Source organism: Salmo salar, chromosome ssa04 (assembly GCF_905237065.1).
Source record: "Salmo salar chromosome ssa04, Ssal_v3.1, whole genome shotgun sequence".
Classification (NCBI taxonomy): domain Eukaryota; kingdom Metazoa; phylum Chordata; class Actinopteri; order Salmoniformes; family Salmonidae; genus Salmo; species Salmo salar.
In genome coordinates, this window is record NC_059445.1 from 40,268,527 (window position 1) to 40,283,622 (window position 15,096).

At 40.1% G+C, this 15,096-nt stretch overlaps 1 protein-coding gene across 1 annotated transcript; it reads right to left on the reverse strand.

Moving 5' to 3' along the window:
* Positions 1-11,809: 11,809 nt before the first annotated feature.
* LOC106603173 (GS homeobox 1) lies at positions 11,810-13,303 on the reverse strand. The gene is made up of 2 exons (XM_014196492.2): positions 12,815-13,303; positions 11,810-12,703 (listed from the first exon to the last, which is right to left on the reverse strand). Exons 1-2 carry the CDS (start codon positions 13,188-13,190, stop codon positions 12,351-12,353), a joined length of 729 nt encoding a protein of 242 aa, XP_014051967.2. The 5' UTR covers positions 13,191-13,303; the 3' UTR covers positions 11,810-12,350.
* Positions 13,304-15,096: the final 1,793 nt, after the last annotated feature.

The window sequence follows — 15,096 nt, forward strand, 5'->3', positions numbered from 1 at the left end:
GCTGAAATAAAAGATCCCAGAAATGTTCCATACGCACAAAAAGCGTGTTTGTTTACATACCTGTAAGTGAGCATTTTATCCTTTGTCAAGATAATCCATCCACCTGACAGGTGTGGCATATCAAGAAGCTGATTAAACAGCATGATCATTACATAGGTACACCTTGTGCTGGGGACAATAAAAGGCCACTCTAAAAATGTGCAGTTCTGTCACACATCACAATGCCACAGATGTCTGAAGTTTTGAGGGAGCGTGCAATTGGCATGCTGACTGCAGGAATGTCCACCAGAGCTGTTGCCAGAGAATTGAATATTAGTTTCTCTAGCATAAGCCGCCTGCAACATCGTTTTAGAGAATTTGGCAGTACTTCCGACCGGCCTCACAACTGCAGACCACGTGCAGAAGAGTATTTCTGTCTGTAATAAAGCCCTTTTGTGGGGAAGAAAATTATTCTGATTGGCTGCACCCCTGCCCAGTCATGTGAAATCCATAAATTAGGGCCTAATCAATTTATTTCAATTGACTGATTTCCTTATATGAACTGTAACTCAGCACATTCTTTGAAATTGTTGCATGTTGTGTTTATATTTTTGTAAAGTATATTTTTAAGTAGCAGCCATATCAGCCAGGGAAACTAATTGTTCTCACTTTATGATAGAACATTTTTCTGCCTGACTGTGGCATTCTTTACCTGAATTGTAAGAATTTTCTTGTGAGCACAACAAAACTACTTATTTAGCTCAAATAGAGATAGATCTAAATGTTGTTTTCTTTGAAAATATGGGCCGAGTTGAGAATAGAACATTCTGTTTTCTGCCTGAGTGTGGCACTGTTTACCATAATTTTTTGGATTATTTTGTGACCAGAACAAAACGATATACTTATTTTACTCAACTAGAGATTTAAATAAATGGTGTTTCTTTGAAAAGATGGGCCTGGCTGACGTGAAAGAAAAAAAAACATTAAGGGGAAAGGATCTACAGACACAGAGGCTGATTATCTTTCTGTACATCTCTTTATTTACAATGCTCAACAAAGGATCAATTACCGGTGTGATCATATAGCCTACCTCAATTTTTGTTGATCGAATTTTTTTAAATGTCCCAAACAACAATGCATTGGCAAGGCAATTCAAGCAAAGCTAATATGCAGTGATAATGTATTGGACCTATAGCTTACTGCACAAACCTCCTTGCTTCAATACTGTTTTAATTGGTTAATGTTGCATAGGCTTAAGTCATGTTAAAAAAAATCTGCTTGCATTTTGACTCAGAAAGTGATCTTGACTCAGAAAAGGTTGGTACACCTCTGTTCTACACTGTTCCCTGTTAACACTATCAACGTTTGCCTTTACTATGGCAATTGTGATTGAATCACGCGATATTTGCCGCTTTCAATGCAACATACAGAAACAAAACTTACTATGCAAGAGATTTTGTTGTAGGCATAGCGCATCCGAGTAGGATTCTATTGAATTGACATGCACTCCTCAGCCCGCACTCTACACAGACCGATGAGACATAAACAATCAGAGCTGCAGTATGCCTATATGCAAATAGACCATTACCATATATGGATCTGTGTCATTTACTTTGAACTGGATTGTGTTTACATCATGAGTGGTTATGAGTAGATGCGCTTATTTTGAGATCAAAGGGAGAGCTGCATGTAGCCACCTGTACTCATTTTGATCATATCCTTTGCTAGTTAGTGTGTTGTTAGCCCAGTTATAGATCATTTGTAGTCAGCAATAGGGGAGTGATTGCTTCCTATAAGAGCACAAAACGCATACATTTCTAGACATCTTTGAAAAGCGAGTCTGGTAAAGAGCTGTTTTTTTTTGTCTTAAAGGGGCAATGTTGTATTTTGAGATAGGCTTGAATAAGCCAAGTAACCAATAGGCAGAGGGTAGCATAATTTGTCTCATTCTCTGTAATAATGGTATGAGAATAATAATGCATTTTATTTTGTAAAGTGGTTTCTTGCATCAAACAACACAATAGCATTTTCAGTCACCTCCTTGTCTGAAGGACAAGTGGATAAACAGGTTAATATCAAGCCCTGCATGTTTTTTTCAAAAGTCTCATGGAATGTAGGCCTACATTGAACACCACACATTGGCTGCTACAGTAGGCTGATAGAACAGCTATTTCCATGTTAAAATGTTATGGGATGCATTTGCTCCATTTTTTGATGGTAAGAATCTCTGGTTGGCCTACATTATGGTCAAATAGCCACAGTAGTCTACATGGCCATGTGCAACTTAAAGGGGGTACAGACACTCTTATACAGAGCAATTTACAGTAGTGAGTGGATACAGTTTTTGTACTGGTTCCCCATGGGAATCAAACCCACAACCCTGGAGTTGCAATCACCATGCTCTACCAACTGAGCCACACTGCATTTTGTTAACAATGGAAGCCAGCATTGTAAATAAAGAGATGTGCAGAAAGATAATCAGCCTCTGTCTGTGGATCCTTTCCCCATAATGTATTTTTCTTGGCAGCCAAGCCCATCTTTTCAAAGAAACACAATTTATTTCATAGTTGAGTAAAATAAGTTGAGTAAAATAAGGAGTCCATTGCTCAGTCCTTGTTTCATTTTCTTTTCTTGTTACCTGGCAAATAACCAACAACCCCCCCCCCCCCGCCCCCCCCACACACACACACACACATTATGAAATTACCCCCCCCCCAAATGATGCAACAGTGTGCTTTAGGACCATGCGGACTCCTGCGAGCGGTTGGCTAGGCTGTTTGGTGTGTTTATTCAACTGGATAAAAATGTAATAAATAAAACATAAAAAAATATGTCCCCGCACTTCTAAAACCAAAAGTTGCGCCCCTTTGTTCTATTGCAAACTGTCCATGACTCGTTGTTGTTTCCCCATTTACTACTCAAAGATATTTTACTTATTAAGTCAAAGACGAAATGAACTGCACTCATCTCAAATATATTAGCATAAGTAAACTATAAAGAACCACGGCGGACCCATTGTAAATTGAGAGGCTTTTCATCATATTAAAATGTATTCCAGTGCAACATGCCTACCTCTGCTCACTGGGGCGTGGCATACGGAGCGCTCTTTGAAATAAGCGCTGGTATCGCCATATTCAAATAGATCGAGTTATCTCGCCACACTGGTGAGTCAAGTAAAATGATTATTAGACACAATCCTTAGAGTATCCAAAAAAATATGTACCAGAGGACACTTCAACAGGTGACTATCATGGGAAATAAAGAAAAGGGAGCACTTTTTCGGCATATATTTATTGACGGGACATGAACAGGCCTACATTTCGGCATGAACCGCTTTACATGCTGACCACACCGCCCGCGTCGTGTGCGCAAGCGTTTCAAAATAAATTTACACATACATGTTATTCAATCATTGCACCCACACTGCTCGCACGCGCCAACAAGCATCTGCGTAGCCAGGTGCTAAAATAAAACACGGTTCTATTTGTGACGCTTGTGCTGCAAGTCCTGCCTCTCCTATTTCCTCATTGGTTTTTAGGAGCATATACCCACGTGGGTGATTGAAAGATGAACTGAGGTTCATACTCCAGTCCAGTTGGTGGTGGTAATGCACCTTAAAGTTGGTTGCCAACAATGCACCTTAATGTTGGTTGCCAACAGCCATATAAATTCCAAAGAAAAAGAAGAAGCCTGAAGGAGGCGCGATTACTAGAAAATAGCTTGATTTACCCTTTTATCTGTGGATTAATTGTCAGAGTAGAGGACCTTGTGCATTTCAGGTAAAATAACAACCCAATGTTTATATCCCAGGACAAATTAGCTAGCAACAGCAAGCTAGCTAGCTAAATTGCCATAAATGTTTCATGTTTTTTGACCTGTCCCTAAATTAATATAGTTGATTCAGAGTTCGTTTTGATATTTCAACTTGCATGTCCTGATCGTGTCTGGTGTTGGTGGACAAAATCAACATGCATACGATGGCTCACGCAGACGCACGTGCGCGAGCGCTGTGGTCAGCATGTTATTCCGAAACGTAATGTCCCGTCAATAAATATTGAATGCTTTATTTCCCAGGTAAGTCACCCGTTGAGGTGTTCTATGTGTTTTTTGTTTCAAGCCCCTTTTTGTTTTAAAGCTGGGCTGAACCGTGTTTATTTATCCTTTCCATACATAGGCTAGTCTACTCTAGGTAGGTTCAATCTGTTCACATATCGGTGGGTTTTCTAGACAGGCCACCAAACTACCCCCAAACTATGGTGCTTCTGCTGTCGTATTGAGTGGCATTATCTGTTTTGCATTCCATAGGAAAATCTTCCACAATAAACAACTTGACTGATCTCGTAGATCTAATTCAGTTACCAATAAAATATATACCAATCATCAGCAGATCCTTTGGGCCTCGATTACTTCAGATGCATTTTCCTAATAGATTATTCTGAGGGATATGGGGCATAGTTGTGACAGGTCTTAAAGGTAATATATTGAGACCTGCACATTACAGTCTGAACAGTGTCCCAGTATCGGGACATTTGCTGCTCAATATGCGATATGTGAGTAGAATGGTGTTGTAAACAACAAATGTCTTATATCATCAGAAAGCTTAAATGATTGTTAATCTAACTGCAGTGTCCAATTTAGAGTAGCTATTACGAAAAAATACCATGCTGTTGTTTGAGGATAGTGCACAACAACGAAACACTTTTATCAAGGCAACTGGTTTGATACATTCACCTAAATAATGTACTTACATTCAGTAATCTTGCTCTGATTTGTCATCCTGAGGGTCCCAGAGATAAAATGTAGCATTGTTTTGTTTGATAAAATCAATTTTTACATCCTAACACAATCCATGTTTTATACAGTGTTTTGCATGTATTCCAACTCTTTCAACTTGCAACAAAACAATTTATGAAATCTAATTAGCTGCTACTGCTATCTCTGGCTTCGCACCCAACCCCTCCTGGCCATCTAGAGGTGTGAAGAGGCCAGCCCAACTACCACTGAGGGAGAGGACCGTTGGCACACTGTGCTAGAGCATGATGTGGAGCCACTTCCACCAACATTTTGACCTAAAAGGCAGCCAGGACCTTAGCTGGACATGACTGGAAAGTTCAGCATCCTTCATATTTGTGTGTAAACTTACATTTTTTATTACCATAGCATTTTTGTATGTTCTCTATAGTTATGTACTTGAAAATGTATCAATTGACCAATTCGGCCACTTGGAGGCCACTTGGGTACATTTGGGCAAACTCGCAAGTGACACCTGGGAGACTTCATACTAAATATTATGTAGCTCTCTCATTCTTGAATGTATCAGTCTGAAACTTTGGACACACACTGTTGCCCTGTTGTGGACAGCTTCCTATCTCAATGTATGACCTTTCTTTTGCATTTAAAAGATTATAAAATAAAAATAGAAAACGTATGTTTTTTTGTTTGTTTTATCTTTTACCAGATCGAATGTGTTATATTCTCCTACAATAATTTAACATTTCCACAAACTTCAAAGTGTTTCCTTTCAAATAGTATCAAGAATATGCATATCCTTGCTTCAGGTCCTGAGCTACAGGCAGTTAGATTTGGGTATGTCATTTTAGGCGGAAATTGAGATGTAGGGTCCGATCCAGAAGAGGTTATTAAAGATAATATATTGAGACTTGCACATTACAATATTAGCTGGCTAAGCTAGCACACAGTGTCCTTCGCTCCCGCCTGCGGAACACCTGCCCTCGCCATCATCGTTAACAAAACCGCAGGAAAACAGTGCCCGCCTCTTCTTCTTCTGTGAGGTTTATCGGCGGTTGGCATCCAACGTTATGGTGCATTCCCGCCATCTACTGTACTGGAGCGCCTCCCGCCTATGTAATGGAGTCATAGCATAAAGATTGACTAATTGAAGTATAAAGAGGGGTTCCTGCAGATGCAGGACATTTTATATTTGTGCTTTTATAATAACTCATTTCTGTGTAATATTTCTGTGCTTTTCTAATAACCCATTCCTGTGTTCATGCAAGTGACTGATGAAATGAATCCTCACTATCAGTATCTGCAATTTGGCAGTATGCCCAGACCCTTGTTTTGAGAAAGGGATATCTCAGTTTCAAGGTCTCAGCTTAGAGAGAAGATGCCTCGTGAGGTATTGGTCTGTCACATGCAAGAAGCAAGCTTTAATGACGAATTACTGATGAGTGATGAATAAGCTAAATTATGCAAATATGACTTGTCTGTATATAAGAGAACTAACGGGACTGCCCCGGTAGAGCTCCTGATCGACATGTGTACTTGGTGCATTGAGTTGGTTGGAACCTCTCCCGCGCTGATAATAAAACAATGATTAATTTAAGATTTATTTTGAGTGTCCCTGTGTAGAATTTCCACGACACCCACATGCAGGAACGCCCCGAATTGAGGCTTGGAGTTGCACCTTTCTCATGTAGCCAACAACACTCAATCTTATTAGTCTTCAGAAGTGAATCCAAAAACATTTAGTATAGACTATGGTTTTTTATTTTATCTCACCAGAACAGACAACTGAAAATGTGGATGTTAGTGATCTTGATTACATTTTCACACTACCACGGCCACTATGACAGGACAACAATATATATAAATTGTCATAGGCCTAGATACAGCATAATTTCTACTGCAACAGGCCTAAATGTCTACTGTAATTTTGAAGTTGGCCTATCCAAAACAAATTTTTGTCAAGCATTCAAAAATTATAACAGTTTACTCCCTGTTTCAGCCTTAACATGTATTATTTGAAAGCAAGTCTACCTCCATATCCCCACAGAAATATTCATCGTAAACTCATAACTCATTCGGCCTATCATAGGCCTAACATACCTATAATTTGGAAGGTTCACAGCTGTCACAATAGATTATCTTGTTGCAGTTACTCACTTATCAACCTTTTGTGGTGTACCTAACAGTGTATGATACCCTTCCTGACACTAGCCGAACACGTAAAAAAAAATCTGAGAGAGAGACAGGAGATTTTATTACAGGCAGCAATATAGGCCTTTATTTAGGCGGCCTATGTAAAGAGGGGGAACATTCTAAATAAAGAAGTGCTGAATAATATCGCCACTAGATGACGCTCCTACTCCAGTCTATGGCCAGCACGATTTGTTTCCTCCCCTGAAGATGAGCAGACTGACTCCTACAACATGTTTCACGTACAATTTCTGATTTTTTGCCATAAGTATTTATCCTAGGTAGCTACATCCAATGATGAGTCTAGGCTATTGTGAATGTGGTTATCAAAAGTAATATACTGTGATTAAATAAAGGCCTATATTGCTGCCTGTCATAAAATCTCCTGTCTCTCTCTCAGATTTTTTTTTTACGTGTTCGGCTAGTGTCAGGAAGGGTATCATACACTGTTAGGTACACCACAAAAGGTTGATAAGTGAGTAACTGCAACAAGATAATCTATTGTGACAGCTGTCATTCCCTGGCGGCATGTACGAATTCTCGTTTCCAGATAATTGTCTTGTTATGACATCCCGGTAAAAGACTGCTAAAGAGGTCTATCACCTCGACGCTAAATTCAAAATGATGACTGCAGTAACCCCCCTCCTTCTCCATAGTGAAAACAAATTAGCAACTTCGGCAGTTTGCCTCAAGACTCATGACTAATTCCTATATTTAAATGTGATCGGGCGAAACATGCCCATTTGACCGCAGCCAAGGGCGCGTTAATCAGGTTAGAAAGATTTCAATAGCATATGAGGTAGCTCAGTTCAGCTGTGCAAAATTTTACCAAAAGGATACATTTAGAGATTGTAACAGTTCGGTATACACTTGAGGTACACGCGGGCGGAAACGTGAGTGTCACATTATTTTTGCACCCTGTGGTATTGTTCTCATGTCTCTATATCGCTTACAAAGGTTAACTGAAAGCTCATTTCCAAGTCAGCGCAGTTCATTATTTTGCGAAGCCTTGACATTGCAGGTGCAGACACAAATAGCTGCAGATTCTCGTTCCCTATACACTGAACAACATTAGAACTACATGTTGCAGATTTAGAAGGGTTGGGCTAGCGTTAACACGAAAAATAGACTTCATTAACTGATTTCACTATTTAAGGCTAGGCCAACTAGGATATTATATAATAGGAAAAGTGTTGCGTCATTTCTTAAGTGTCGCGCGCACTCTCTCTCTCTCTCTCTCTTTCACACACACACACACACACATATACACACACACAATGCTCTATGTTCTATGTTTGTGGAATTAGGTTGTCGATCCTAAATTAAAGGCTATTGGGCTTATGGCTATATCTTCAAAGAAAAGTGAAACGACGAGTGACAGGCTGACGGCAAAATGGGATTGAGTTTACCAAGGTCATGATCGATGACTACTGCCCTATCGTGATCGATTACCTGACTGGGTGCGTCGCCACAATCAGAACCATAGCCGTTGACCCTGTCTCTCTGGATGGCCCCAACCAACGGCCCCATATACCCACGAGCCAGGACCTCTGAGGGCCTCGATCTCCATGCAGGTCTAGACATTTTAAACCAAACTTAGTGAAATGGAAAAATATTTCATTACACAGTTGCAATCTGGACTCTAACAGACTGGCTCGGAAACCATCATTACTACAGCCGGAGTTAATCGATTAAAAACGAACAAAAACAGCCCATATAATAGCCGTAGTGAAATACTATTTATCTTCGCTCCCATGAAGTTCACTGGCTGTTTTAGCTAGAGCAGGCTTAAAACATATATATTAGCCAACACGATTATATCTAAAGGTAGCCTAATTTGTTTTGAATAGCCTGTATAAGGTCAAAGTAAGATGGAAATAGTTAACTTTTATAATAGCCGATCGCTTTTTGCAGTAGCCTAAGGTTTTTTCTCTTCACATGGATGCTTTCCCATATCCAACCTTAACATTGTTCAAATAATGGGTCCATTGTTCTAGCAGAAAACAACAAATGATTCACTAAATATGTTGTTGGTACAAGGCAAGACAACATTTAACTCCCTTTTCAGAAATAAAGTGGTAAAGATGTAGCAAATAGCCTACCCAGTGATTCATAATCATTCTTGACGTACAAGGCTGAGGATTAAAAAATACCCCGTGTGCTCTATGGTTTTTCTTTACAACTGTATGTAAATAACATCTTTTTTTTTTAATTAAAAATATATAATCTATTACGATGTGTTAGCAAAATTATGTTGCATAGTATTTATGTATTTATTTGATTAAATATAGTGTTTAAACTTGATTTGAATGTGTAGTGCCGCAGCGAGCCACGCGAGTCCTAAGGAGCTCTCATTGAGAAGCCACGTGTCCGTTTCCAAAGCCTCTCCAACTTAACCACCTCCATTGTAAGAGTAACCCACATCGGCAGCGTCCCTCCACATAAAGGGATTTGCAATTTCAAGATATTCCAGCTTAAATGTTTTTGACAGTTCCCTCGCTTTTGCTTCGGCTTGGTTATTTTAACTGTGCCAAATGGGTCACCTTGGGTAGCTGTCTGCGCGCAAAGGGCTTTTGCGCGCATTCAGTCTGAATTTTTTTCCAACTTTCCTTGACGGGGAAACCAGCTGCTGGTCGTGAAAAGACGGCTTATTAATTGTCCTTTGTCATGCAGAATTGCTTGATTTCTAAAGAAACGTACAAAGGCTCTTTTTTCAGGATTCAAGTATTTTGTTTCGTGCGCATTTTCAAACCATCGAATCAGCTGCAGCGCCGCACCGTCTACCAGACTCAGGTACTGACGGCCTGCTCCCTTTGTCCGCGCATAATGCTCTTGTAAATCGGGCAGACTGATTTGTTACAAGCTGCTCTTTTAATCTGATAGATAAGAGACATGTCTAAGAAAATCCGTAAATGAAAAATTAGTTGGAATAAAGACAAGGGCGAGTCTGCTAGATGGGCGCCTGTTGACTCAAGCGGTCCTCGAGCGTCGGGTAGCCCTCTCAGCAGCCCCGTCAAGGTCACGTCAACAATTCGCTTTTCTTCTCTTAAAAAGACACTGTAGCCTTTTTTGCTTCAATGAATTGATCGGCTCAAAATTATGAATAAATAAATTGAGCATTTGGAGCACCGGGTTTATAAGCTCCTCCAGGGCGCATACCCCCGGGCTATTGAATGGATAAAGGGCGCTTTGGACGTAGTGAGCAAAATGGGGCTCTATGGTGCAATTAACAAAATGGCCTAATCCCATATCTTAACAAATGCTAATATTGGAGTTTAGTTAAAATGTTTAAGTGAACAATTAAAGGAAAGTTTACAAGTGCAACTTCTCGCCCAAAGGCACAATAACGTGAATAATTTAGCGAATGTGCAGTCCTAGAAGAGTCTTTGTTGTCACCGAGGGCTGATGATAAGTTTTCGGAGAAGTAAATAGCATTTAAATCCTATTTCAATAAATGTAATGTAGTTTTGAGAAGCCAGCAATGAACAAGGAAAACATGTGGCGCGAGTATAGCAGGCTTATTCACAGTCTTGGTCCCGTTGTCACCCCATGGTCTCCAAAACCACGCGTTTTAAATAAATATGTTTTATATGCAGTCACTTGATATCCATTCTCTCTATATGAAGTATTTTTTTCATAATTGCTTTTTGGCAGATACTAGTGTAATAGAAAAGCCTATCCAAAAGAACTTCGATGATTTGGGTTGTATGTAAGTAGCAACGTGGAGTAGCTATATTTGAATGTATTTCCGGAATGACATGGAGCCTAACACATAGGCATAGTTATAGCCTAGTTGTCTTGAGAATTCAGTTACCAGAAATAAAAACAACCTTGGAGATCAACGAGCTTACCAGCATAATTACAGATCAAAATGAATTATATGGATAGCATATGAGCCTTTATCTTAGCATATTTATTTAAATGTAGCCTACACAGTGATGAATGTATTCATTTGCTCACTTTCATTCACTCGTTAATACACCCCGTAGTGGTTATTAACTCCCTCGCACGAGACGGATCAGGACATTGGGATGAAGCGGATTTCTGATATGACAAGAGTGAGAGGCGATGTGTGGAGATCCAATGGCCCCTGCATGTTAACGCGGGCTTTGAGAGCACTCCCCAGGGAAAGCATGAGAGGACCAACATGAATGTCTTCTTGGGACTTCTTGACGGAGATTATCATAACCATAGCACTTGTTTTGAGAGGGAAACAAGGAAATATTTTGGAACACTTTCACTCCTTCTGCACGATAGCTGGATTCAAACGGGCAACTTAAATGTAAAGCTGCACCATTTGAATTTAGCAAGGGGAAGCATACATTACCAAGTGTATTTGTGCGTAATACTCAGTATTGCCTACGAAAATTGCTCTAAAAAGTACATAGACTTTTTCCCTGGACAGAAAAACGTCTTAGCAGGGAGCTCTTTCTCTTTTATCCACACTTTAAAGTAAACAGACCGTGCGCGTACATTATGCACATGTGCTATCTGATATAAACCAACATCTCCTTTGGATTCATGAATTCATCTATAGAATAATGTATATACTTAATGTATATGGTATGTGAACATGCAGACACAAATAAATGTGAAATGGATAATGTTGCAACAAACAAAACATGCCTTCTGAGGATGGCACAATTTTGCCACTGAACTGACCCAAATGCCATATCCAACACTCTATACAGTAGTTGGTAACATATTTTGACCAAGACATATCGTCGTTTTTTTTTTGTACTACTCATTATGTCTAAAGCAAATTTTCTGATAAAGTTTCCCGACCGTGTTGTAGACTATGGTTGATAATACGCATGAACTCAGTGCGCACCGGCTCTGTGTGCGCTCCCAGTGGTGCGCCAGTGTAAAACATTTGACACATAGCCATGAGTATAACACTAAGAAATATTCTTTATTTAAGTATTAACATTTTTAAATAAATACATATTTTAAAATACACTGAAGGTATAATAACAATTTGATCTCAGTGATGTGACATTGTGAGGAAAAAAATGTTCCGTCCCGCACACATTCCATATCTCCGTCACATTTCCATCCAAATAGATGTGCTTAAGCCAGTGTTCACTATTATACAAAATACAGCTATTGTTTCCCAAAAATAATACTAACAAATGTTGCTATTTATTTGGGTAGGTCTATATCATAATACAAATATCCACCTGTCTGGTTGTAATAGCATCCATTTGGATTGGCAACAGCAAATAGACCGTTTTTAGAAAAACAATACATACAAAACGTACAACATGTATACAATTATACAACATTCCAGGGGAATTCCCTTTTTTATATATTTTGTTCTCTTGCTATATACAGGTGACTGAACACGATAAGAACAGTCGACTTTTTGGTTGCATTCAGAATTCCACAGGTGCAATGAGGACCAATTGTCTCTGTTGAGGATCAGAGGAAGTTCAGGGAGAGACCGACAGCTCTCCGTCATCCTCTTTCCCTGATGAGGAGGGAGACATAGGCATATCGTCTTCCTCCTCCGAGCACCGTGCAGATGACATGGATGAGCACTTGCAACTGTGGGAGCCGGTTCTGTGCGCGCCGCTCTTCCCCTCCTTCTTGTGTTTGACTCTGCGGTTCTGGAACCAGATTTTGACCTGCTTCTCTGACAGGTTTAGATATGTGGCGATCTCAATGCGCCGAAGTCTGGAGAGGTACATGTTGGAAGTGAACTCTCTCTCCAACTCCAAAAGTTGTGTGCTGGTGAAGGCTGTGCGCATGCGCTTGCTGCTCTGAAGTTGGCTGTTGTTGTTTTCTGTAAAAACACAAAAAATACACATTTATGTAAGTTATCCAAAATGCTAAATAAAACACCAGCTCATTCTGTGCAAAGGTATCCGTAGCGCATTCAATACGTTTTACTCACCGATGGAGATGCAGTGGAACTGGCGTGGGTCTGGAACCGAATAGGTTGCTTGATAAATCCCCGGACCATGGTTGAGGTTGACGCCGGTGGAGGACGTGTGTTGCCTCGATAGCGCGGAATGGCAGTACTGGGAGCCGAAGGTAGGGAAGGATGCCTTGAGGAGTGGCAAGGTTGGTGGAGACGGGTGTAGCTGGGATACGCATAGCGGACAGAAGCACAGCAAGCCAGCCTTCCGTGAGTGGCAAGAGCCCGAGGACAGCCCATGGAGTGGGTGGGACGGGTGCATAGCGTAAGGAAATAAAGGTGGATTGTTTTCACTCCCTTTATCATTTGCCTCCCTCAAAATCAAGGAATCCACAAGAAAGGACCTCGGCATCTTTGCAAACGTGCTGTTCAGTACTTCTTGGTAAACTTTTTCAGTCAGCGCGTAGTCTCGTTCTGAACTGGTTGCTTGGCGGATGGACAGCGGAGTGGTGCTGAAAGGACACTGTTGCTCTTTAAATAGTTGTAGTCCCGGTATGGGCCATGTGACGGTTACGACGCGAACGTCTAAGAGCTCTCAATAGGGGTTTGTGCCTTTTCTCTTGGCATTCACACTGCACGCTTCCCCATTATTTCACTTGTTAACTAAATGAACTGCATAATGTAGTCTATTCTTGTCAGCCCCACCCACGCCGCAAGAGGCGGCAGAACTCCTTCTCCCCTTAGCTTCGCTCTTATTTATTATAGGACGTTTTAATATAGGCCGTTATAATTTGAGAAATAAACATTTTGGCAATATACTGGGGTAGTCCATTCTATTGTTTTTTCTGTTTTCCGAAAATCTTCAAATGTTTACCCTATATTTTAACAGGGATTTATGTATTTATGGAACATCAGAACTTATCCTACAATATCCCCATAAGTTAACAGCTAAGAATGTTTAACTCGATCAATCCATGAGTGAAAGTTGGGGAGTGGAGTGGTATTTGCTCTGTAATGTTAACTTTGAATAGGCTATATTTCTTCTAATACAAGCATATGCATATTTGCATGCCACATAAAAGATGCAGGAGACGCAATAGCCTATAGTCTCGTAAAACGAGAAAAAAAAAGGTTGCATTTCAGTCTGATTTATGCTGGAGAGGACCTCCCTTAATTGGAATCGATAAGACTTCAATGTTGAACTTGCAAGTATGTCGTAATGTTTGTCAACACATCATTGATTTAGGCCTATGGGACATATCATTTTTTTAGGTCATAGGCATAGTAAAAACAGCCTATATATGTATAATGATTGCTTCTAAAGTCAGGTCTACGCAGTTAGGACTAGCCTATACGCAAAAACATAAAGTGTTTAATTTAGAACGTGTGAATGTTATTGTTCATTTTGAGGCCAATGTATAGCCACAGGCCAAGTCACAACCTGAAGGCAATGCGGTTAAAAAACAGTGATTAATTCCTGTGCGCGGCCCCCGCCGAGTCCGGGAAAGAATATATAAAAATAACCAGGTTTTCACTCGCCGGCCCTTATTGAATGTCATTGTGGAGAGTTTTCAATGCAAGTGAAAGAGACTCGAATTAAAGTGTGTGACAGCGGCGGATAGACTCACACAAAGGCGACTCTGTCACTGAGAGGCCGAATGCGTGGCGCGTGAAAGCCCCCGCCTCGCTCTGATTGAATTAAGTAATAGGAAAACATTTTCTTTCACTTTAGGTCTTCTAAACAAGACCTTCAAAGGGATGAGAATCAATAATGTGTGAGTAAACAGTGGAATGTGGTTTATATTCCTCCCTTGTTTATTTTATTTTTTGTTTTTAAATGGTCCCTAAAAAGCTTCCCTATTTTATCCACATTAGCCTATCTACTTTTTTTCTCTCAGAAAACTGAGATGCAAATTAAAATACTATTCAAAAAATTCAAAAAACTGCTTTCTCAGAGGAAGAGAGAGCAAATCAGATGGATAATTGCCCACTGGGCACAGACATAAATTCAACATCTATTCCATGTTGGTTCAACGTAATTTCATTGAAATGACATAGAAACAACGTTGATTCAACTAGTGTGTGTCCAGTGGGTGGTTGTAATGCTTTTACATATATATCAGATAGCCACTTGATAAAACCATAATATGAACTAGTCCTATAAAGCTTTTGTCAACCGTTTGGGCTACATGACTAGGGCTTCTTACCTTTTTCGTATGTTAAACGTTATATTTTACATGCATGCATTTTACACAGGCTGCTGTAGACAGTGTGCTTTCTACATACCGCTTTCACAGGCTGCTGAAGACAGTCTGCTT